General features: G+C 41.2%; 1 protein-coding gene across 1 annotated transcript; it reads left to right on the forward strand.

The window, feature by feature from the left end:
- Window positions 1-2,879: 2,879 nt before the first annotated feature.
- On the forward strand, window positions 2,880-14,841 carry nfascb (neurofascin homolog (chicken) b). The gene is made up of 27 exons (XM_034087960.1): window positions 2,880-3,013; window positions 3,967-4,042; window positions 4,136-4,241; window positions 4,336-4,526; window positions 5,150-5,272; window positions 5,423-5,641; window positions 6,158-6,269; window positions 6,444-6,631; window positions 6,705-6,836; window positions 6,917-7,060; window positions 7,353-7,464; window positions 7,568-7,731; window positions 7,815-7,962; window positions 8,063-8,187; window positions 8,272-8,373; window positions 8,465-8,662; window positions 8,870-8,940; window positions 9,035-9,257; window positions 9,732-9,847; window positions 11,420-11,630; window positions 11,732-11,854; window positions 12,171-12,344; window positions 12,435-12,566; window positions 12,655-12,724; window positions 13,226-13,237; window positions 13,448-13,483; window positions 13,930-14,841. The coding sequence occupies exons 1-27, from the start codon at window positions 3,005-3,007 to the stop codon at window positions 14,159-14,161; spliced, it is 3,549 nt and encodes a 1,182-aa protein (XP_033943851.1). The 5' UTR covers window positions 2,880-3,004; the 3' UTR covers window positions 14,162-14,841.
- The last annotated feature ends 11,664 nt before the right edge of the window (window positions 14,842-26,505 follow it).

Consider the following 26,505-nt stretch of genomic DNA (forward strand, 5'->3'; position numbering starts at 1 on the left):
TATAGGCTCAGGCCCTGGGATCCAAGCTTGGGCCACGTGAGTCTCTGTTATCGCGCCTGTCACCTGCTTTAAACTGATGGTGGGACACAAACAACAGAGCGGCTGGAACAGGTGGTGGTGGTGGTGATGATGATGATGATGATGATGTGAATCTACTGTGACAAGATGAGAAGAGAGTAGGAGTCTGCGTTCACTGCAACAAGTGGAAAAAGGGACCAAGGAGCAGAGAACACACTTAAACTTCACTCAAAGGTAGGACCCCAAACAATTACTACATTCTGCATGTTAATTACAATTGTTTTAGGATATAAAGCAATAAGTATTGAAGTGGATCAAGACATTTTAGAGTAGCATTGAATGTGACGCCATGCGAAGGAGTGAGTTATTTCTTGCAGCTGTCGCTCAAGACGGCTATCAGTGGAAGTCCAGGTTTTAATGATGTCATAGTCTGGGTTGAGAAGTGGGATGTGTCCACAACTCCATCAGCAGATTTGTATGAGAGTGAGCACACGATTGTTAAGCTGTAACACCTGACATTGAGACGACTGGCATACATTTGCATCACTTTAGCACTGTTTCTAGAAATAAAAAAAACTGCATTCCTCCTGTCGGCTTTTCTCAGCTGAATGGCTATGACTGTTTCCTCCTCTGAGGATATGGAAGTGAAAGTTCAAATTAAATGTGTTGGTCTTGTACTGGTATTGAACATTAACAATTCAGGGGGTGTGAGTGCATTTGACTTTGTGAACTACGTATCTTGCTTAATAATGTTAAGAAACAAAATCAGTTTTATTATAATCTGGGCTGACGATTTATGTCATTGATTAGTTCACCACTTTTGTCCAGACTAAAATATCTACATTAATGTAATGGATTGTGATCAAAATGATTATATCATAATCCTCAAATGATGAATTGGACTGAATGTATAGCGTCACCACAAGTTGGTAGTTTGTGGTTTTGACTGAAATCTCTTAACTAAAAAGATTATACCTTTTTTAGACATTAATTTCCTCATAGGAATCAGAAAACCTTATTTGTCTCAAGATGAATGGGAATAGCTTTCATAAACCCTTTCCTTGTTAGTTCCACCATCATATCAACATTTTAATTTGTCCAATACTTTGATTTATGACCAGATAACTTCAAAACCACTGAAGTTACCCTCAGTCTCAGATTATTTTAGTTTTTATTGGCAATGTGGATGCGAACACATTACATAAAAATGGTAAACATAATACAAATGATACTGTAGCCTACCTGCTAGACATTAGCATGTTAGCATGTTGAAATGAGCATTTAGCTTCACGCCTTGTGTGACTAAGCACATCTCCACTAGCACAACTTCTTCTTTTTATAGGATGCTTTTTTAGATAAAGGTTGGGTTTACTCCTACCTAACCATAAAGTCTGAATCACGAGTTTGATAAAGAATAATGTTTTGACTGTGTCAGTGGTGATGACTCAATGTAGCACAGTGTCCTGGAGTGTCTCTCCAGCCTCTTCTTGTTCTCTTCCTGATGCAGTGACGTCAAAGTGCAAATGATAGGTGCTCCGAGTCTGAACAGGCAGCTTGTGCGGTCGAGTTCTCCCTCCCACATGCCATCTGCTTTTAGCCGAACCCTGGGCACACGTGCCAAAGGAGCCCCGTGAGCATAGAGACCTTCTTGTCATCACTGAGCTGGCTCTGTCCGCCTCTCGGCCTCTTCACTGTGCAATCTGGTGCATGGCACTGCTCGCTGCCAGGCCAATGTATGGGGGAAAAGCCCATTCTGAGAGCCAAGAAGCTAAACATGCCACTTCTGCTTTTGTTTTCCCTGTGAGTCAAGTCAGCTTGTCAGTTGTGAACACAGAGGAGGGGATCAGGGCCAGAGGATGCAGAGCTATGAGAGTCTTACTGATTCACGTCTCAAGTGGTCAGACATTCTTTCCAATGAACATCACATTTATCCTAAATTCTTGAGGATAAAAATCTTGTTGACAAGTTTAATTTAATCTGTAGGCAGAGCTATCTCATTTTATACCCCCTCCTTCCCCAGCACCGAGCTATTGTTTAGCACGTCAGCTGGTTTGTATAAGCAGCCCCGTGTGGATGCCTGAGAGCCCACACAGGTCGGGACTCTGTCGAAAGCAGTGAGATGGCTTTTGTTTAACTATAAAAGCTTCTCCTGTGACTTTGGCACTGTTTCTAGAAAAGAAAACTGCTTTCCTTCTATAGGACTTTCTCAGCCGAATAGCTATGACCTGTTCCTCCTCTGGGGCATGTGTATGTGTGTGAAGATGTAAAATGTCTTACAAAACATAGATTAGGTCCTAATTGGTATTGAAATGGTATGATAAGGGAGTTTAAGATGTGTAATTTCCCATCAGAGAATATGTCAAACTCTTGTTTTGTCAGGACTATTGCGCTGGAGTCATGTGACTGTCACCACACATCTCATATGTGAAATTAATATAGAGAGAAACAAACATTGCTTTCATACTCTGTTCCCCGGTTCGCTCCAGTCAACAATGAAGCCCACATTTTGATGTCATCAAAACCAACAAGAATGCTCTTGTTGCTTCGATAGATATGCATCAGGCTGAAATGAAAAGCCACGCTCTTTTCAGTACAAATCATATAAAAGTCCCTAACTGTGGAATGAATAAATCCTAACTTTTACATCTGGAGGACTTCAGTTTGTTAACTGTGTGAACACACTTTGTGACAGTGTTTGATTGAGAGGGATTGTTCAGCCAGGCTCATGGGAGCAGGGTCAGAACAGTGAAGGGATGTGGGTGAGGAGTAGGTGGTGTATGGCGCTCATTCATTATTCATAAGCTGGGTAGGCATGAGTGTAAGTGGCAGTGACAGAAACTCTATTACTGAAGTGTATCAACTCCTCTCGGGTTCTTGACCTGATTTGTGAGGCTTTAATTGGTATACTGCATGAACAAGAATAATTTGGATTTATCGCTGCATTGGGGAAGCCACAGAGATGGGGAGGAGAGAGTCCTGATTTTAAATGAGAGAGGTAGGTACTGACAACTTTTTGTTCCAACACGACTTGTGGTTCATTGCACATTACCACCAGTATTAATATGGTGAAAGGAATTATAAGACACTTTGTACTCCTGTTGATGATAAGCTGTGTTAAGATACTATGATACAGCAGTGTGATTTAAGTTGTTGAGATGTCAGTGGTGGAAATAATTAAGTACATTAACTTCTACATTTGTAAGGTACTTGTACTGTGGTGTTTTAATTTGATGGGACTTTATTTTTATTTTCCACTACATTTAAAAAAATGCTTTTTTCTCCATAGTATTTAGTTTAGTCAAAAACAGTGAAAATGCTTATAAAATACAATACATTATTAAATATTGAACAACTGATTTCCAACTGTTTTGTTGTATGGGCTCATACTCTGGCTCAAATGTTTCACAAAGTGTTGGAAGGTTCACCTAATAGTGATGTCCCCTCTATATGTTTGTCTCTCAATGTTTATTCAATCATCCAATATGTAACACAAAGAGAAAGCTTAGAAATAAATTACAAAAAGTATACATATTTATGAAGCAGAACCTTTTTACTCTTCTTTTTCTCCAATGAATCATCTCAAGGTCATATTGACCTCGGGTCTCGACTAACAAACTGCATTAATTAGTTAAAATATTCACACCACAACAAAAAACAGTAAACATCACACTTTTGTGCATGTTTTATAATAATTTAATTTGAATTCATATATAATGGAAGAACTATCAGAGGATCAATTCTTCTTCAGAATGAGTGATTTTACTTTTGATAACTTTATTTACATGCTGATAGTATTAAGAGCTTATATTTGTTGTAAGAAATTGTGTATTTTCGCAGTGTTGACATTCATTTGAAAGTATTGCACAGTAGATATCTTCTTTTTTCATTCATGTGGTGAACAGCAGAGTTGGTGAAGTAAATGTTCCTGTGTTTCCATGCTCTGTAAAGATGGGGACACTGGTTGAACCAGCGCTGCTGCTGCTTCTATGGCACAGTGTTTGGGCTTTTGACGTCCCTCTGGAAGGTGAGTGTGTAACTAAAATTGCATTTTGTGATTTATCTTGTATTACCATTGACATTTCTAATACCCTGAGCTGATTTATTTCTCTGTCCGCAGTGAGGCAGCCCCCAACCATCATAAGGCAGTCAGTGAAGGATCATATTGTAGACCCTAAGGACACCATGGTCGTAGAATGTGAAGCCAAAGGAAACCCTCACCCTATGTAAGAGCTTATATAGCCCAGTGAAGAACTGTGGTATTTATATCTGCAGCACTCCTCATTGTTTTTTCCTGTCTTTCTTTACACTTTCCTGAAGTTTCTCATGGAGGCGTAATGGGAAATACTTGAACGTGGCACGTGACTCTCAAACATCGATGCGCAGGCGCTCAGGGACGCTGGACATCTATGCCTGGAACAATCCAGAACAGTACGAGGCTGAGTATCAGTGCATCGCCTCTAATGAGTATGGATCTGCATACTCCAGCAAAATCAGACTACGACTATACAGTAAGATCAGTATTGGGGCTGTAAGGGAATATTTGTTTGTTGCTCTTTCTTTATATGCATCACTGCACAGTGACCTACTGTTATTAAGTGGCACTACATAGGTACAATAAGGTCTTTATTTATCTCATACTGCCTGTGCTGCAGCACCTCTTTTCAACCTCTGTCTAAAACACAGCTCAGTCTGCTCTGATTGGTAGCTTGCCGGCTCTGTTGTGATTGGTCAACTGTACAATACCACGTGCAATGTGGTGGAGCGCTAGCCAATAGAAGCACAAGTGTAACATAGTGATGTCACTGTGTTACGAAAAGTCAACAAAGGAGTCCAATGGAGACGTTTCAGGCAGGGGGGCAGTGTGGGGAAGGTAAACTCCCTGTCAAGGGAACTTTGGGATTCAAGCCTTTGCAGACCATTTACATGCACTAAAAACCTTTATAACATACTACAGGAAAGGGAAACCCCTAAAACGCATAATAGGGCCTCTTTAATCGTTTTTGGACAACAATGGAGTCTATGGTCCATAAGCTAAGTCAGGTTCCAGCTCCAGAGGCAATACTTGTCAGTAGGTTCAACTCATAAAAACATTCTTATACGGTAGTTTATTAACTGCTCACACATTTTGTAGGAGCTCCTGTGTGGCCGAGGGACATTCTGGAGCCATTGACGATCAGCGCTGGTTTGCCTCTGGTCCTGTCCTGTGACCCGCCACCAGGCCCGCCCAAACCTGAAACCTACTGGATGTCCAGCTGTAAGTGTTCCCATAGAAACAAATTATTCGATGAAGCCTTATTATGCCTAAACAGGGGGACATTTTTATGAAATGCCAAACACCCAAGCTATTCAAAAGCTGTTGAAATGCTTCTCCAGTACTTGTTTTTTACACCTTGTTTTATTTCAGGCTCGTATGCGAGACCATTCAACTGGCCCATCCAGACGGCTACCCCCACCATGCAGCCCGTGCGGCCGGACCGCAGGATATCCATGGGAGTTAACGGAGATCTGTACTTCTCTAACATCCTGTTCAACGACTCAGCTGTTGATTACTGCTGTAATGCACGCTTCCCATACAGAAATGTCATCCAGCAGAAGATGCCCGTTGTTGTTAAAGTTATTACCAGTGAGTATGACTGTCTGTCCACTAGGACTTGGCATTAATTCAATATGAGAAGTCTTTAAATGGATTGTGATGAAAAACATATGACAACATTGTGATAAATGATTTTGTTGTCTAAATTGGTAATCAAACGCTATTAAATCAATATAGAAACACACCAGGTCCAGGCTTGAGTTGAGTTGTAACGGTTTACACTCATATCTGCTCTGTTCATCTACTGTATACTACCTTGACTACTAAACAAACCGACACTAATAACATTCATTTGTAATGCCTTTTTACTATTCAATCCCTATGGAGTTGTGGTTAGTTTACCTATAAATGGGACCTTTTGTTTTATTCCAGACTATATCCTATAAAAGACTACTCGTTGGCTCCAACTAAACATACTAACTGTGGTGAGTGTGGGCTCTGCTATAGCGGTCATCTCTTTTTTTATGAATTAACTTGGTTCACAGTCACACACACAGGGTTAATGAATGCATGTGTTACTAGTAGTTCTGGTTTGTTCCTCTGCAGTTCGTACAGTGGCCGAGGCTGCCCCCACCTGGCTGTCTCCCACCGGCTCTTCCAGCTCCATACTGGTCCTGCAAGGGGAAGAACTGCTCCTGGAGTGTATCGCTGCAGGAGTGTAAGTGTCACCCAAATATCACAAGACATACTGTCGCTGCAGGCCCTTCATTAAAATATAATATTCAATGCAACTGTTAAAAAGGGCCAGAGTGTTTGTTCAGTTTCTCTTTAGTATGTCTTGACTTTGAATTCTGAAGTCCTCCTGTGTAAAGCCTTCTTTATCTTCATCAAGGCCAACTCCTCATATTACGTGGACCAAGAATGGTGACAACCTGGCAGTGACGCCACGAACGAGAGTAAAAAACTTCAACAAGATGATTCAAATCCCAAAGGCCTCTTTCGATGATGTGGGTGAATACGGCTGCACTGCCACCAATAAGCTTGGATACATAGAGCACACAATAACCGTCAGGGTCAAAGGTAAGACATACTTTCAGATATGTTACTGACTACACAATAATGTGGAGAAAACTAAAATGCTTGTGTCTGACAGCCGCTCCTTTCTGGCTGGAAAAGCCCACTGATTTGGTCTTGGCTCCGGAGGAAAATGGACGCCTGGTGTGTCGTACTGATGGCGCTCCTCGTCCCACTGTCAGCTGGTTCATCAACGGGGAACCCATTGAAAGTATGTGTGTTGGAGATCATCTATCACTATCTTTTTTTATGTATACATGATTAACCGTTAGTGTTTTTTTTCTTCTCTAGCTGCTACACCGCAGGCTAACAGGCAGGTCTCAGGAGACACACTGGATTTACGCAGTGTGACCGCTGAAAACACTGCGGTCTACCAGTGCAACGCTTCCAATCAGTTTGGCTACTTAATGGCCAACGCTTTTGTTAACGTGTTACGTAAGTGACCACTCTTTGAATAACGTTTACAGTGTCAAACGTTGTTTTCAGTCAGCCATGAGTTGTGGAAGATTTTGAAATGCATACCAAGGGTTCATCAATTTAATAAATGTGTTAGTCGTTCACACAAATACATTTTCAGTGTCATGGCACCTTGAAAATGTGCTCATAAATTAGGACACTAAGAATGTTTTTATTTTAGCCCTGCAATGTTTATACATTTGATGACAAAACGTTTATGTTAAAAAAAACATACAGGTTTGAATTTTGTTGTACTATTGTTGAATTTTAGATGCAACGCCGCGTATTCTCGGGGCCAGGAGTGACCTCGTCAAGGTGATAGAGGGAAGACGTACCCTCTTAGACTGCCGCTACTTTGGCTCTCCAGTGCCTGAATTGCGATGGTGAGAACACACACTGTACTGTATGACATTTAAATGCAAATAGTGTGTTTACACAACTACTCACAGCTTGTATGTGCGTGTGTTTATGGGTCTGCTCACACAGGTCCAAATATGGACAGGGGACTATTGAAGGAAATCGTTTTAGGACGCTTGGTAACGGGACTCTGGAGATAAAAAGCACACAGGTAGAGGATCAAGGAACCTACGTGTGTATAGCCAGCAACGTCGCAGGAAGAGATGAGAGCCAAGTCCGAATAGAGGTCAAAGGTGAGTGTCACACCGTTTCATATGAATAATCCTTTACATTTTTTATTTATGTGATCTATATTGTTTGAAACCCCGCTTCTCAGAGCCCACTCTAATTGTTAAAAGACCACAAAATATGAAAGTCATGCGAGGAACAGATGTGCGCTTTGAGTGTGAGGTAACATCGGATCTCACTACTCCTGTCAAAACCACCTGGATGAAAGACAAAAGACAGGCCACTCTTGGCTGGAGGTACGTCTTTTAATTTATCAATTCTATTAAGGTACACGCCAAAAGACAATTTTTGTTTTTGTGTAAACCCTTGACAACTATTAGTCTCTTGTTACCTCAGACTCTCTCTGGATGAATCGAATCTGATCATTACTAATGTAATCAGAGGCGACGAGGGCAATTACACCTGTGTCATCAAGAGTGAACTGGAGCAGAAGTCTGCCTCAGCACGCCTAATGGTGATGGGTATGCCATGCTTATATTAAAAGACATTTCAGCAACCATAAGACATGTTCGGCTCTTTGTTTGTTCACATATTTTTCTTTGTAGACCGCCCAGATCCTCCCACTAATTTGGAGCTGTCAGATCCATACGAGCGCACTGTAAGACTCAGTTGGGCCCCTGGAGACAGCAACCACAACCCTATAACAGGTAAGAGCTGAAAAACCCTTTAAGCATTATTGTTTTGAGGGAATTCTCATTTTATTTACCAGACATTTTCTCCATTTATTGTTTGCTACAGAGTACTTAGTGCAGTTTGATGATGATGACTGGTTGCCTGGCAAGTGGAGAAACCTCTCGACGTACCCAGGGAACCTCAACTCTGTCATTCTTCATCTCACCCCGTTCACTTACTACGAGTTTCGGCTCGTCGCTATCAATGAAATCGGAATGAGTCGCCCGAGTCGTCCATCTACGCGCTTCCAGAGCAGCGGTGCACGTGGGTTTACATTTTCTGAAATACATCATTCTTATCAGACACATTTAAGGCTAGCAACATGTCCAACATATTGCACATTTATTTTATATAAGTATATTGTACTGTATGTTACACTATTGCAGACCTGGTTATTTTCCAACAACTAGACTGTAGCTTGTAATGTACTAATGCTACTGATCTCAACTTTGCATTTGTTTCCCTGTACAGCTCCAGATATAGTCCCAAAGAACGTGAAGGGTGTGGGTACATGGAGGAATAACATGGAGATCAGCTGGGAGGTAATTAACCCATCAAAAAAGTAAAGTTACAGTCTCCCCTTCATCATGACTGTTGAATATTTTCCTTTACAATGAAATCGAACTGTGCTTTCAGTCTCTGAGCTACAGAGATTGGAACGGGCCCCACCTGAAGTATCTCGTGTGGTGGAGAAGGAGAGATTCCCGAGAGGAGTGGAAGAATGCCACCACTAAATGGGTGAGGTACTACATCTACGATGCAGATACCTTCACTCCTTACGAGATCAAAGTGCAGGCTGTCAACGACTTCGGCCTGGGTCCAGAGTCTCCTGTTGTCACTGGTTACTCTGGGGAAGACCGTAAGTACTAACATCCTGCACTTTGCGATATATAGATGCAAAGAAAGGACGTTTGACTTGCCCTTCTTTAATTACATCGTCTCATTGCGCTCTCTTCTTCTGCAATACTTATAATATTTGCAACTGTTTATCTTAAAAAATACGTCTTACATTTGCCTCAAAGTAGTGCCTATTTATATTTGCTGTTTTTTTTTTATGTTGTGTTTAATTTTGATGGACACTTTGAATAAGAATACGAAGCTGTTCAATAACTTTTTCCAATAGGTTATTTGTTAAAGTAGACACTTATATGTTTACAGTTACTACAACTGTAATCTGAATCAACATGGTCAGTCATGGTTTGAGATATCTACACAACTCAGTGTGATTTTAACACTGATCTTTTCGTGTATTTTCTGTTCACATTTTGGCTGAGTTTTCCTTCCCATCACCTCTTTGTGTTCACTGATAAGCAATTATCTCTGTCCTCCTCAGGTCCCTTAACGGCACCCCTGAACCTGAGAGTGTCTGACATCGAGAGCACTCAGGTGACTTTGCATTGGGACTCTGTGACACGCGGCGATATGCAGGGAGAACTGAAAGAATACAAGGTGCGTCTATTGGGAATTTAATATTTTACTTATATCATATGATTAGATTGATAGCCGACAATATACCCTTATGTTTTAGGGCAAATGTACGTCATCGGTGGATTCCACTGTTTAGATGGCAAATCAAATTATTTCAATGAGCTAGATAACAGCTTGTTTATTTTAAAGTGTGGAAAGTAGTAATACCCGTTTATTTATTGCCTTGTTGAGGCTGTAAAATAAGGACTAGACTAAGATCGGGGTCAAGATTAGAGTTTAGTTGAAACTGAAAAAGATGAAGAGACCCAGACAATGTATAAACATGTGACCGAAGAGGTTGGATTACAAATCACTGTAAGCACTGAGTTTAATAATGCTTCATTAAGCATGAAATTCACAATATTATCTCATATAATACAATATATAAATTCACAAAGAACTTGAGCTTGATATGCTTAAGACACAAAACCATATCCAAATAGCAAACACTTAATGAATCATTGATTGAAAAAGACATTCCCTAAATGAGACAAAATGACAAAATTCAATACAAACAGGTATTTAATATTCACTCCATGCAAATTCATTGTATTGTTTGTTATCTCATATAACACTTCTAAAAAAATAATGGTTCATTTTAAAGAGGTCCTATTTTGCATTTGGGTGATTTTCCCAGTCCTGTTGTGTGTTATTGAGGTTTGTGTGCATGTAAATGGTCTGCAAAGGCTCAAATCCAAAGTTCCCTCGAGAGCAAAGGCGCTCACGGACCACTGGTGGTCCGTGAGCGCCCCCTAGTGGTCCGTGAGTATATTGGTAACATTTCACATTTGAAATAAATTAATACATTTAAGTTTTCCGCACTCTCGCGGGAATATCTCCGCAATGGAGCAAGCTCAAGTTTCACTTTCAATTGCATGATATAGCCCAGATAAACACCTTCATCACACATGTTACCACTTGCTTGTACCATTTTCATGTGTTTTTGGATATTTGTGGAGTTAGGTGGTCCGCGAGTGTGAAAAAGTTTGAGAAACACTGCTCCAGAGGGAGTTTCTCCCCCACACTGCCTGAAACGCCTCCATTGGAATCCTTTATTAACTTCAGTAACATGGTGACATCACTATGTAACACTTGCACTTCTATTGGCTAGTTCTCCAACACATTGTACGTGATGGGCTAAGGGGCGGGACATCTCTAAGCGGTTGACCAATCACAACAGAGCCGGCCTGCTAACCAATCAGAGTAGACTTGGCTCTGGTTTCAGACACGCAGTATAAATAAATACCTTTTTGAACATTAAAGCATGTAAAGTGTGACAGTAGAGGCACAGAATACTAATATGAATCTGAGTATAAGCATTATAGGGACTCTTTAAATGTTAAAAGCGGAGCCGATAGTGTTACTTGACAAAGAGAAAACCTTTTGAAGATAAAGTGTAGTTTATTGGCATGCAGAAGTTATTTGACCAACTAAATAATATGCAATGTTATAAAACAAATCATGAGCATACATATGTATACAAATACCTTTTTAAAAGACAGTGTGCAGGAGTTCATAAAGAAAATGCTCAGTGTGTTGCTTCTCACCTATCAGGCTTACTTCTGGAGGGACAGCAGCCAGCTGAGGTGGCAGAGAGTCAACAGAGGGATGGAGTCGAGATCTTTTTTAGTTAATGATCCGGAGCCGTCGGGGGTCCTAACTGGACTCATCCCTTATAGCACCTACAAGCTGTATATAGTGGTGGCCAACAATCGATACGAAGGGCCGCCCAGTAATAACATACACTTCTCAACGCCGGAAGGAGGTAAGAAAAGTTAATTAACCATCCAAAAAACAAGAGCAAAAGCACATTGAAATGAATGAAGGTTTACTTTGTGTTGTCTCCTGCTGTGTTCTTGTCTGTAGTACCATCCACTCCCACATCCTTTAGGATCCAACAGCGACATCTTGACAGTATTTATGTCGACTGGGACCTGCCAGCCGAACCCAACGGTATCATAACTGGATATTTACTCAAGTATCAGACAGGTACGTCATCCAAGCCTCAGGAACATTCAAATCATTTAGCATATTGCCTAGAAGAAACAGCAACCTTTAATAACGTAAAACAAAGCTGTTCATTTCACTGCATCTGACAAATGACACTTCGGTCCCGGTAGCACATAATAGCACAATTGAATATGCACTCAAAGACCAAAATACCACTGAAGTATGTTATAGAAAGGTTAATGAACACTTGTGTGGGCCCTTTCCGAGCAGGTAAGCTACATAATGGTGTTGTTGTGTGCACTCTACCTGCATCAAGAGACCTCTAAGCACACTTGAATTCCCACTCTCTCCACAGTGAATGCCTCCAGGGGAGAGGAGGAGCGGGTTGAAGAGTTCACTCCAAATATAACAAGTTTCTCACTCCGGCGATACGACCGCTACACCCGATACAGATTCTCCGTGGCCGCACAAACTCGGCTCGGGATAGGGGACTGGCATACGGAGGAGTCACTGCATTACACCACAGAAAGTAAGATCAACACATATGATGGCCTGCCACATAAACACATGTAATGATGGCCTATGTATTTACATTTGTTTGCTCATGTGTGTGTCTCAGTATATGCACAGGATCAGGTGGACATCACCACTCAGGGCTGGTTCATCGGGATAATGTGTGCTGTGGCTCTCATCGTGCTCATCCTACTCATCGTCTGCTTCATCAAGAGGAGCCGAGGGGGGAAATACCCAGGTACAGCGGTGATTCTTTATATTACTTTATAATGTCCATGAGCAACACACTGTTTCTGATTTTACAGTGTACTTTGCTTTCATTTCAGTACGGGAAAAGAAAGACATTTCATTGGAACCAGTGGATGACAAAGATCAGGAGGGATCGTTTGACTACAGGTAAGCATTACAGCAGACTGTTGCTGGAATAAACACACATAAAAACTCAATGCAAACGTTACTGATGGAACAAGAGACAAAAACATATTGTCTTATTTACCAGACTGTTTTCCCCAAAACTTTTTTATTTTCCAAATTGTGTTATATCTTGTACTATTTATAAATATTATAGTATGCTAATACTCAACACTGAATATATAATTTATCATGTTTCCTATAACAATGTACAGAATAATTATAAAATAATGACTTATATTTGTGCATTTACATCCATTTGCTCTGTAGCTGTGCATGTGTGTTTGGGGATTTAAATCGTGCAACCCTTATGTCTGCTGCACAGGTACAAATCAAATCGGATGACAATATTTATGGCCTTATTTGTGATAACTCATAATCATATTATTTTCTGTTTTTTTGCCTTTCTATTTACTCTCCCTTTTCTATCTAAACCTTTATTCCCCCCAAACCTCAACCCTGCTCTTTTCCCATGAACCACTCAAGGTCTCTTGAAAGGTAGGAAATACTAAATATTGACACGTTGACTGCATGGGTTGTTATTTATTCATTTGTAAATGCAGTGTGTATTCTACAGCCTTACAAGTAGTTTATTCATAACAGAATATTTAAACTGTTTCAATCATGTTATGAGTAGATGATCAATGATATGTGATAAAGTAATTATTAACAAATAATGATCTAATACAATCTCTCTTCATATTTTAGGATAGCACGTATCTCCACTCTTCCTTACCCCCGACGGTACGTACAGTACTTGAACATTTTAAATGCTTTTATACATCAGGTTAAGTTTTACCCTACATCCTTTCCGTCTTCCTGTGCTGACATAATGCACTAAGATTAGGGTCACTGCAATATGGAAAGATGATATTGTTGACCTAACACCTAAATATTGGTATTGTGAGAATCTTATATGGGTTGACTTTTGTTGCTTTTTCAAAATGTTTACAAAATGAGATTTTCTAGTAGTTGTAAATACTATTAAGTGCAACATGCAAACGAGAGGGCAGCTGGAGAGTTCGATAAGTTCAAAATGCAACATCTATTGACTGAAATGCAATTTAAAATCAGAGGAAAACACTTGTGCCATGTTGAGATATCAAAAATCTTAAAATATGTGCAACTCCGCTTGTTTGGCGGAGGTGTACAAATGCGAGGAGGTAATTCTAGTTTGCATTGTTTTACAGAGAGGAGGAAAGAGGGCTTCAAAGAGGCCAGCCGTCCATAGAAGCGATAATGAAGCGATCAGACAGTGATGACAGTCTGGTGGAGTACGGCGACGGAGGCGAGATACAGTTCGACGAGGACGGTTCTTTCATCGGCCAGTACACAGGAACCAGGAGAGATGTCAGGGAGTTGGACTTTGGAGGAAGTCTAGAGCTCCACTCTCCGATGAATACCATCTACTCCCTGGCGTAAAACTCAAAGTCCAACTACCCTTCTCTTTTTCAGAAGACTTTGCCGAGTTTGTACCAGCCACCTTTAATTTAAACTTTGGGGTGCTTGTTGTTTGTCAGCAGGAGGGAACAGCTGGAGCCTGAGGTGCTGTAACCCTCAGACAGAGCAACTTTCATGCATTTAAAAAACGAAAATGGTGGAATATTTGGGACAAAACTAGAGATGAGATCCTTATTGATCTGATGGAACGCAAGCTATATGTTTTGTGATTCATTTCTTGTAAATACAACAGCTGTGTGTTGTGTGCATGCGCATGAGTTCATGTTCAGTTATCCTCACAGTGAAGAAACACTGGCTGCACATCAGACGAGACAGAAGTGGATCAATTTATCATGTTGATAAAAGACGTTGCGGAGACCAACTTAACTATTTTTATTGCATATTTTTTCTTTGAGCTAATTTCAATAATGACATTTGTGTGTTTGAAATAGGGGCAGCAAACCATATTTTAACAATCACAGGAGCCACAATATACTCTGGATTTGGATTGCATACTTATCAGGAATCAGCAAGCAGCCATAAACCAGCGCTAAAATCAGCAGTTGCTCTTGTTTCTCTTTGAACCTGCTTTAAACCCCTAACATCATCTATAACTACAGTTATGTCCTATATGTAAATAAAGTGGAACATATTTATTTCTACCATGTTTGATATGACTCCTGATGCTAAATCCAGCTACTCTATAATAAACCTGATAATAGAATAGGGAGGGATGAAAACCTCTTTTAATGGTCACGCATGCAGAGCACACACAGTGACATTTGTTCTCTGCTTTTCACCCATCCTAGTACCAGGAGTCTAGTACTAGGAGCAGTGGGCAGCTATTGCACAGCGCCTGGGGAGCAATGGGAGGGAAGGGGGATGTCCGGTGCCTTGCTCAAGGGCACCACGGCAGGGCAGGAGGTGAACTGGGACCTCTCCAAGTAACAGTCCACACTCCACATTTTAGGTCTGGTCGGGGACTTGAACCGGCGACCCTACAGCTCCCAGTCCAAGCCCCTACTTTTTTTTTTTTTTTATCTTTTATTATCAAAAATAGACATTTAACATCTCATCACAACTACATAAAGCATTGCTCATAATACACACATTCAATATTTCATAGCACTATCTTAAGTGTAGTGTGCCTTAACTTTTCCGCTCAAAGTTGAAGCACAATGCTCCCTCCTCCTCCATCTCAACTAGCCTGCTGCCATCCACAAAATCCTCGCAAAATGTGTCCTTTTCCACATGTATTCGCACAAGGTTAATGTCCCTTTTTACTGTCCTCTTCATTATATGCCACACATCTGACATTTTACCTGCGAAATGGGCAATGTTCCTCCTTATTTGGACCGCACGCCTTGCATGGCTCAGAACATAATTTAAGAGATTCACATTGCATTCATCCTTCTTCTCTATCACACCAAACAGCCACAGCTCCTTCCATTCCATTTCTCTCACATACCATTCATTCCAACATCTACCAATTAACTCTTTCATCCATTCAACAAACTCATGCAAACACGTTTCAACCTGCTCCTTACACACATCACACTCTCTCCCAACAGTTGCATCAAAATGACTAATGATCAGGTTGTTAAACACCCTATTATGCCTCAACAAAAAATCAAAATGATCACATTCAATACTGTTCCACTTAATTTTCACATTCTCCCACATTCTCCTGCCAGTCATACCGTTCACAACACTCGTCCACACCTTTTCTGATGCAGGTCTTCTAATCACATCCCCTTTTAACCATTTATACATATTTTTTGTTTTCACATTTTCTATTTTTACATTGACATCCTCTTTCCCCACATATAAATCAACCACACTCTCCTTTCCTTTAACACTCTCATTCTCAATCATTGTTAACCATTCACTCGGCATTCCTTCTTTGATTTCTCCCATCATTCGTTCAGCTGTCCCTAAATACATTACTCCATCTATTTCCCTAACCTCATCCACTATCACCTGTGCCCTCATAAATCCTGGTACATACTCTAACACTACATCCTTGACCCTCCTAATCCCTGCTCTCCACATTGGCAGATTGAACAAGGAACACTGCTCATGAGTGATCCTAGGGTTTAGGAAGATCGGCTGCTCCCACACCTGCTGCACATTCACACACTCATACCTGACATACTTCAAGCACTCATCACCTCCCTTTGATAAGCACTCATACCATTCAACATCCCCTTTTTCAGCACCATAAAAATAGCACTATCACCACATCCTCCACATTTATTTATTTGTTCTTTTAAGAACATTTTCCATATCTGGTCCTCCTTATTTCCAATGTAGCGAACCATCATTTTAATTCTAATTGCTTTTATTTTCCTTCTTACATTTATCAGCTTTAACCCTCCATCCCTCCACTCATTTTCTAACACTTCTCTAGCTATCTTTACCCCCCTCCCACCCCATATAAACTCACTAACTATCTTCTCTATTTCATTCACTACACTATCCGGCACATCTAAAACTGTCATTATATATAGTGCCCTACTCATAATTAACTCATTCACTACTACTATCTTCCCCCTCAACTTAAGCCCCCTCATCTTCCAAAACCTCAACGTCTTCACTAAACCATTCACTAACTCTACATACTGTCTGTCCCTACCCTCCACATCTTTAATTCCCAAATTGATCCCCAACACCCTAAAATAATCCTTATTTTCTTTCAACCCTATATCACAACTCCTATCCCTCACCTGTCCTATATACATAATCTCTGACTTTTCTATATTCACCCTAGCTCCTGATGCCCTACCATACAAACTAACTGTCTTCAACACTTCCCTAACACTTTCCCTATCTGTAATGGTGGTGTCATCCGCATACTGATACACTAAACTAACCCCCCCTCCTGGCACCTCCACTCCTTTTATATACCTGTTTTGCCTCAGCAGCGTCGCAAGGGGCTCGGCTGACAGCGCATATAGCATTGCTGAGAGAGGGCATCCTTGCCGGACAGACCTCCCTAGCTTAAACACATTGGTTACCACCCCATTAATCTTAACACAACTGACTGCACTACTATAAATTCTCCTTACCCACCCTATTAATCTTTTCCCAAACCCTGCCTTCACTCTATACAAGAAACCACGACTAACCCTATCAAAAGCTTTATTTAAATCTAAACTAACTACTATCCCACCCTTACCCTCCTTCATGTGACTAATTGTGTCCCTAATACTACTAATAGTGTCACAAATATCTCTCCCTGGAATACTATACGCTTGTGTGCTCCCCACTACTGATTTTATAACCCTCTTAATTATATTTGCTAACACCCGTGCTAGCACCTTATAATCCGTGTTTAACATACTAAGTGGCCTATAGTTTTCTAACTTCTCCCTATTCCCTTTCTTAAACAATATACTAATTATCCCTGTTGATATGCCTGCCGGAAATTCGTCCCTCTCCTCCAAGCTCTTGTACAGTTTCAGGAGTATTGGTGCCAACCCCTCCCTAAACTCTACATAGAATTCAGACGTCAGACCATCTATCCCTGGACTCTTATTCATACCCAACCCTGCTATAGCTAACTCTATCTCCCCTAATCCTATCTCCCCCTCGCACATGTCCCTACCTTCATCACTCAATCTAGCTTCCATACTATCTATCACCTGTTCTAAGCTCTCCCTATCAATCTCCTCAGCCTCAAATAACTCCCTATAAAATTCCTCAACTCTCTCAGCAATCCCTACAAAATCTGATATTATTTCTCCTCCCTTTCCTTCAACCCTCTCTATATTATTCTTCCTCTGCTTTACTTTCTCTAGCGCCAAAAAAAACCCTGTACTCTTCTCTCCCTCAACTGCATACCTAGCCCTACTTCTTATGATAGCACCTTTACACTTTCTCTTCTCTATCTCCCCCAACTCATCCTTCAACCGACTATACTCATCTAGATCTCTCCCTATTTCTATATCTACCTTTTTAGCTTCCACCTTTAACTCTTCCCTAACCCTTTTCTCTTTCTCCCTTTCTGTTTTATTCCTATTTTTACAACAACCTATACTTATCCCTTTTATTTCATTTTTAAACCCCTCCCAACACACTCCCACATCCTCACCATTCAAACCTCCCCTTTTTACCATACATTCTCTCACTTTAACCTTATATCCATCATCCTTCAGCAGACAGGCATTTAAGCACCACACTCCCCCCCCCCCCTTCCTTTTCTCACTGTTCCAATGCAGAAACTCAATATGTTGTGATCACTCATGGCAGTATCCCTATATTCAATTCCGGCAATTTTCTCCCCTAAATTACTCCACACTAAATCTATTGATTCCTAGAAAACACCCGCTCCCTACTATTCCTTTCCCTCCACACATCCAACAGCCCATTTGTCCCCATTATTGTTTTGAGTGCACCACGTGATGAATCACTATTAAAACCCATATTCACAGACACATCCAGCTTCGAACACCACACATTGAAATCACCTACAATCATACATTTTCCCCACATTTATCCTTCAACCCTTCAAAAAAACTCCCTCCTCCTCCTTGTCTCATTCGGTGCATAAACGTTTACTAAATGAAATGTTTCCCCCATACATTCAAACATTATCCCAACCATTCTCCCAACACCATCATCCTCACATTTCCTTATATTCGTTACCACCCCTGTTTTAATTAATATTGCCACCCCTCTAGCACCCACACTCCCATTATTTACATACATTTCTCCCATCCATTCTTTCCTTACATCCTCCACACACCTTTCATCCCAATGTGTCTCTTGCAAGCAGATAATGTCTGAGTCACATGTCATTAAGGCCTTCTCTCTCCTGTCCTTGGACCTCAGCCCATTTCCATTGAAAGAGGAAATTGTCACCATTACAAGTGTTATGAAAGTTATTATTGTTTTCATTCTATTTATTTTTTGTCCGAACACTTTGCAACTTCTCCTGTCACTTTCACCCGTCTTTTCTCCACCGCTTTCTCCTCATCGGCTTTCCTCTTTGCATTCAGCCTGCTGGATTCTCTCCTCATTCCTCTTCTCTTTAACCCAGCTTTCACCTCACCAAAGATCTTCTTCTCTATGGGTCCTATCATCTTCCCCTCCTCTTCCTCAGACTCGTTCTCATCGTCATCTCCTCCCTCCTCCATGTCTGACACAACCGAGCTGACCTCCATTCCCTCAGCCGTCTGTCCTCCGCCTCCTTCTCCTCCTCTCCTTCCACCGACAGCTCCTCCTCCAGCCTCAGGATCACCTTCAACGTCCGCTTCAGCCTCGGTATCAGTTTCTGCCCCCAGAATAACATCCACCACAGCCTCTACTTCAGTCTCAGCCAAACCTTCACCACTCCTCTCATTCTGTCCATCATCCGCAGCAGCCGGAACAGCATTAGTATTGGCTTTGCTACTACACATATTTCCTTCTTCTGCTTTCCCCTTCTTCCTCCTTTCGTCTCCTCCACCATCCATGGCAGCCGCGTCAGCTGCTCTCTTTGCAGCAGCCGCCACAAACACCGCCGCGACAGCAGCCACAGTTTCCTCGTTGATCCTGCTCCCAGCCTTATCACTTATATCCTCTTCTTCACTCTCTTCCTGACTTCCACCTTCCTCTTCCTCCATTCCATTCTCCGCTGTGTTTTCCGCCTTGGCACTTTCTCTCCCCCTGGCTCTGCTCGCCCCCTCCTCCCGAGTCACACAGTCCCGAGCATAGTGTCCCTGCTTTGCACATTTATGGCATCTAAACTCAGGGCATTCTTTGTATAAATGCCCTGGCCTTATGCACATCCCGCAGACCGGTACCTGCTTGTCGTGGATTACCCTGAAGTATTCCGGCCCCTCTAGAGTCTCGAACCGTGTGGAGTACGGAAGTGACTGCACTTCCTTATTAAATTCCACTCTCAGAAACCTCGTCCCATCAACCACATCAGTGCCGGGCCACATTCTTCTCTTGATTGCCGAGACAGGTAGAACCCCCCACATTGCCAATCTGCCTTTAATGGTGGTGTCCAATATATACGAAGGTATATGTAGGAATGACACCGTTAGTTCCTTTGTCATGCAGTCTCTGCCCCGCACCATAGCCCCATTGATTCTTATTCCATCCAACAGTTTATGTTTCCCTTTTTCTTCAGCCATTGTCACTTCATATAGCCCATCTCCTTTTTGACATCCCATCACAACCCCACATTCTTTCTTAACTCCTTTTAGCAGATCCATCACAGTTACCACTGCTTTTCCACCCTCAACCGCCACCGTAAGTTCCTTTTTATATTTCTCCTCCTCCACAATCAACTCAAACTCCTCTCTCACCTCCTTTTGTTTTCCTACTCCTGTTTTTCCTTTTTGTCCATTCGCATTTTCGTTGTCATTTTCCTTTCCTTTTCCATTCACATATGTCCCGTCCTTCTCCGCACTCTGCTGTAATGAGCCAATGTCCGTGATCCGTGACGCAGTTGATAAATCCATTCCCGTTTTCTTTGCCAGTTTATCCATCCGATCGAAAAAACACACAGTTCGGGGGAAACCCCCAGCCAGCAAGGCTGTTGGGGGGGACTCGGAACAAAAAAAAACACAACTATAAGTTTGACGAAACAAAGAAATCCACAAAACAAACAATTCACTTCTTTCCTCCTGAGACCAAAGTCACGCACGTCCTCTCACAGTCCAAGCCCCTACTGACTGAGCCACTGCCGGACAATAATAAGGAGGTTATTCAATCTTCTTTAAATATAATAACTGGTTTTGAACTGTTTGCAGGTGTCCATGTGTAAACCATCAGTTCATAACATTTGGTGAAATATCAGAATCCCTAATTTGATTAAAAGGTCCCCTATTATACTGTTTTTCATCAATATATTACAGGTCGCAGATATATACAAAACATGTCTCTGAAGTGTTTGGCTCCAAATACCAAACAGATCATTGTAGCATTACCCATAATCCCCTCTGTTTCAGCCATGTTTCAAAAGTGCTGATTCTCTGTCTGTTACTTTAGATGAAAATAAGGAGCCCCTCCCCACGCCCCTCTGAGAGGTATCTGGTTACAAAGAACACAATGTGCTCTAGGAGGAGATTCAGGTGATAAGGGGGGGGGGGGGGGGGGGGTGTTACCTTGGTTGGTGATTGGCTGATGGTTACACAAGCCAACAAATCGTTATGACATCATAAAGTGGCCAAAATCTGATCAGCTCATTTTCAGACAGGTTTTTATATAAATGGATCAGGACAAAAAGAGAGAGAATCTTTGTTCCTGAAACTTTCAGAGTCTCTTTACACAGAGGGGGGGACACATGTTGATTCATGAAAAAGTGGATTTTGCACAATAGGTGACCTTTAAAAGTTCAAATGAATAGTTACAGGAAATACACCAGACTTATGTCACTGCCAATTTATCTTAGCATCAAGAAAACAGAGAGTCAGCTAGCCTGGCTTGTCCAAAGGTAACACTTCCCAGCATGTATTGTATGACAATTATTACTGTTTTACAAGGGGATACAGGGTCCGGACTATTTATTGACCAACTGCTTTTGTGTCGCTCTGTTTGCAGTGTTTGGGCTAAGCTAAGCTCAGTAGCTGCGGCTGTAGTTGCATACTTAACATACAGATGTGAGTTGATGTTTCTCATCTATATCTCGTTTTATTTTTTTTATTTTTATTTATTTATCCTTTATTTATCCAGGAATGTCCCATTGAGATACAAGATCTCTTCTTCCAGGGAGTCCTGACCAACACGGCACACAACAAGTTTCAACATAAAACAAAGGCATTAAACAAAAAAAACATACAATTCAAATATAAATACAGAAGGCCATTTGTGCAGTGGCAAGAAACATAATCACATCAGCAATAGCATCAGGTAAAACAGTTACATGTTTCATGAAGGGCTAATCGTAGCATACCTTTAAAAGCATTTACAGTAGGAAGTGCCTCTAGACAAAGTTTTACTTGCAGCGTATTCCATAAAAAGGGAGCATAGTGGGAGAATGCAGCTTTACCAAGCTCTGACTGCATCAAAGGAACATTTAAAAGCATCCCATTTGCTGCTCGTCTAGTATTAAAAAAGCAAGTATAAAATGACAGAAGTCTGGAGATATATAAGGGCAGCTTACCTAGCAATGACTTAAGGATAAAAATCAACATGTGTGATTGTCTTCTTTGGTACAGAGAGGACCATCCTAAGGACTGATACAAAGTGCAGTGGTGGGTGCGAGAGCCTGCACCCGTTACAAAACGTATAGCAGTATGGTACGCAGAGTCCAGCTTTTTAAGCAGGGAGGAAGAAGCATGCATATAGATCACATCGCCATAGTCTAATACAGACAGAAAGGAACTCTGCACAATTCTCTTCCTGGCTTCAGACGGGAAACATTTCCTTAAACGAAAGAAAAAGCCCAGTTTAGGTCTAAGTTTTCTCAGTAGGTTCCCAATATGAACATCAAAGGCCATCTTTTCATCAATCCATATGCCCAGATATTTGTAGGATGCTACTTTGTCAAGGCATGTCCCTTCCAGTGTAAGAATCGGAGGGACAGCTGTATTAGCTCGAGAGCGAGAGAAGGTCATGTACTTGGTCTTTTTTGCATTAAGGACCAGTCTTAGCCTTAGCAAGGAGTGTTGCAGTGTATTAAAAGCATCTTGTAGAAGCTCTATAGCCTGAGTTAAAGAGGAAGCCACTGTATAAACAACTGTATCATCGGCGTATAAATGAAACCGTGCTGGGTTTATCCCATTTCCTAGTTCATTTATAAAGATGGAGAATAAGACAGGGGCCAAAATAGAGCCTTGTGGAACACCTTTGTTTATAGTAAGAGCAGCTGAGGTATAATCTTCTACTGAGACACACTGAGTTCTTTCAGATAGATAGTTTTTAAACCAGCTCAAAGCCATTTTGCCAAGACCTATGCGGCCAAGCCTCTGCAGTAGCAATGCATGATCCACAGAATCAAAAGCTTTAGACAGATCAACAAACAATGCTGCACAGTGTTTTTTCTTGTCTAGTGCTTCAATGATGTCATTTGAGACTAGCATAGCCGCTGAAGTAGTACTATGGCCTGATCTGAAGCCGGACTGAGACTCGCTAAGAATATTATGGTCAGTTAGAAACTTTTTCAGTTGTTCGTTTACAAGAGATTCAAAGACTTTGGCCATTACAGACAGTCTGGAAATAGGGCGATAATTATTTAGGTCAGAGGGGTCTCCGCCCTTTAACAAGGGGAGAACCATGGCCGACTTCCATGAGCTAGGTAATTCACCAGCATAAAGACTGAGATTCAGAATAGAGGTTATGGGTTCTGCAATCAGACCTGCAGCAACTTTGAAGAAGAACGGCTCTATCTTGTCTGGGCCTGAAGATTTCTTTACATCTAGGCTCATTAAAGCTTTGTGAACCTGAGAGGTCAAGATGGGGGCAAAGGTGAACAGTTGATCAGGGTCAAGTGGCGGAGGACCTGGCTCTCCTTCTGCAGCGATCATCCCTGAGTTGCTAGAATCAAAGATTGAGCCAGCAGAAATAAAATGATTATTAAAGCTGTCTGCAATATCCATTTTGACCTTGATTTCACTCTGATTTACCCTTAAGAGATCAGGAAGGCTGTTTGGAGTGATAGAACCTGAGGAGGATTTAACAAGTTTCCAAAACTTTGCAGGGTTATTCAAATTGTCATGTATTGCATTAAGATAGTAGGCACATTTAGAGTTCTTAGAGGGAAATAAGCTTATTGTTCCAAATGTCTCTCAGACTGTTGCTGCATGCATTTGTCTTGCATACAATACACTGTAAAGCCAAACTTGAACTCCAGTCATGTTGCTGCCAAAGGAGATAACCTGCAGTTACGTCATTAGAGATCATAGAGTTTAATCGTAAAGGACATCTTATCAACCATTGAGGTTGATTAGGCCTCCGATATGATACTGTAGCCAATGATATTGAGTTTTTATTATGGCAAACCCTCTGATTAGAGGAGGGAACGACCGAATCGTAAAGTACAGATTAACATGCAAGGCTTTTCCTTTGCATTTCTAGTTAATGCGAAGTAAAGGAGGTTTAGACAGCAAACGGTTCTATTCACGACTAATCAATCAATCAATCAATGTTTATTTATATAGCCCAATATCACAAATGTTACATTTGTCTCAGTGGACTTCACAGTGTGTACAGAATATCAGTATGACAATACGACACCCTCTGTCCTTAGACCCTCACATCGTACAAGGAAACACTTCCAAAGAAAACCCAGTTTAAAGGGAAAAATGGGAGAAACCTCAGGGAGAGCAGCAGAGGAGGGATCCCTCTCCCAGGACGGACAGACGTGCAATATATGCCGTGTGTAAATTGAAAAGATAATACATTTGCAACATAGGTAGTCCAGATGTTTGGAAATGCATGTGTGTATAATAGGAAGATGAATCCACGAGGATATCCATCCAGGACCTATGATCCAGGACCACAGCCACGACTCAAGATCCAGCGCTCGCGATCCAGGACACAGGACCGCAGGATCATCCATGACTCCGGATCCCGGCGTATATAGACACCAAAAAGAAAGACATTTGGGGAAGCTGGGTTAATCGGAACATGAGTGTACACGGGTATAGACAGAGAGAAGGAAGAAGTAAGATGTCCCCCGACAAACTAAGCCTATATCAGCAAAACTAGGGGCTGAATCTAATCAGACTAAGAATACCAATATGCACGGAAACAGTGTCTAACACGCTCATTGTGCAATGATTAGCCTAGGTATATATACATTGTCCTGTAACTGATACTGAAAGGTCTTGTAATGCTCTTACTCCCACTGTTACCAAAAAGTGCTATATATTTTTTCAATCTTGTAATTGAAATGTAAAACTGTTGCTGGTAACCACTTGTAAAATGTGAGCATTTGCTGCTTTCCTCACTGTGGATTTGACAAAACAAACATTTAAAGACATAACTTAGAGCTATGGAAGAAGAAAAAAAGATTGGCCATGTTAAAAAAAAGTTTGACATTTCAACTGATTGATTAATTAAGCAAATCATCAGGTCATCAATCTAAGACAAAAAAGAACAATTTACATCCATAATTACCCTTTGAAACCATTGTAATCCTGAAGTTATATAAAATACAATGCAGTGATACAAATCAGTTTTAGGGCATTGCGTTCCAAGAATGCAGGGTTGTTGGTTGTTCCTAGAATCTCTAAAAGTACAATGGGAGCCAGAGCCTTTTCTTATTAAGCTCCACATTTGTGGAATCAGCTTCCAGTTTGTGTTCGGGCGGCAGACACCCTATCCGTTTTTAAGAGTGCGCTTAAGACCTTCCTTTTTGATAAAGCTTATAGTTAGGGCTGATTAGATTCAGCCCCTAGTTTTGCTGATATAGGCTTAGTTTGTCGGGGGACATCTTACTTCTTCCTTCTCTCTGTCTATACCCGTGTACACTCATGTTCCGATTAACCCAGCTTCCCCAAATGTCTTTCTTTTTGGTGTCTATATACGCCGGGATCCGGAGTCATGGATGATCCTGCGGTCCTGTGTCCTGGATCGCGAGCGCTGGATCTTGAGTCGTGGCTGTGGTCCTGGATCATAGGTCCTGGATGGATATCCTCGTGGATTCATCTTCCTATTATATACACACATGCATTTCCAAACATTTGGACTACCTATGTTGCAAATGTATTATCTTTTCAATTTACACACGGCATCTATTGCACGTCTGTCCGTCCTGGGAGAGGGATCCCTCCTCTGTTGCTCTCCCTGAGGTTTCTCCCATTTTTCCCTTTAAACTGGGTTTTCTCTGGAAGTTTTTCCTTGTACGATGTGAGGGTCTAAGGACAGAGGGTGTCGTATTGTCATACTGATATTCTGTACACACTGTGAAGACCACTGAGACAAATGTAACATTTGTGATATTGGGCTATATAAATAAACATTGATTGATTGATTGATTGATTGATTGATTGATTGATTTTATCAAGTCACCTCACTGTCACGGCACGCAGCCTTTGTCCCTTTCTTATCACGTCTATAAAAAGGACTTCCAGGAGGATCCGAGGAACAACCAGCCGATCGACTGTGAACCGGTAAGTCAGGAGCACACAGAGATTTTGATAAATTACATTTTACAGTTTAACGTGTTCAATTGTCAATGTTTACATTTAATAGTGTTTGTTTAAATGTATGTTTTGTTTATTGAATAAATAAAAAATAAAGATAATTCTTCTGAATACATGTTTTGTTATGTGCGGAAAATACAGACTTTATATGGTTAACTGTAGTTGGCAACTATAATGCAAAATTCATAAAACACAATTCATTTTTTAATTGTTTCAGCTCTGTGGAATAGGCTCAGCGGACACAAC

The sequence above is a fragment of the Pseudochaenichthys georgianus genome, chromosome 7 (genome assembly GCF_902827115.2).
Source record: "Pseudochaenichthys georgianus chromosome 7, fPseGeo1.2, whole genome shotgun sequence".
Classification (NCBI taxonomy): Eukaryota; Metazoa; Chordata; class Actinopteri; order Perciformes; family Channichthyidae; genus Pseudochaenichthys; species Pseudochaenichthys georgianus.

Bases quoted from the DNA above. Each gene is read 5' to 3' on its own strand.
- nfascb (XM_034087960.1), top strand. The intron at 8,374-8,464 runs GTAAGAGCTGAA...TGTTTGCTACAG, and splicing joins CAACCACAACCCTATAACAG to AGTACTTAGTGCAGTTTGAT. The intron at 11,631-11,731 runs GTAAGAAAAGTT...TCTTGTCTGTAG, and splicing joins CTTCTCAACGCCGGAAGGAG to TACCATCCACTCCCACATCC.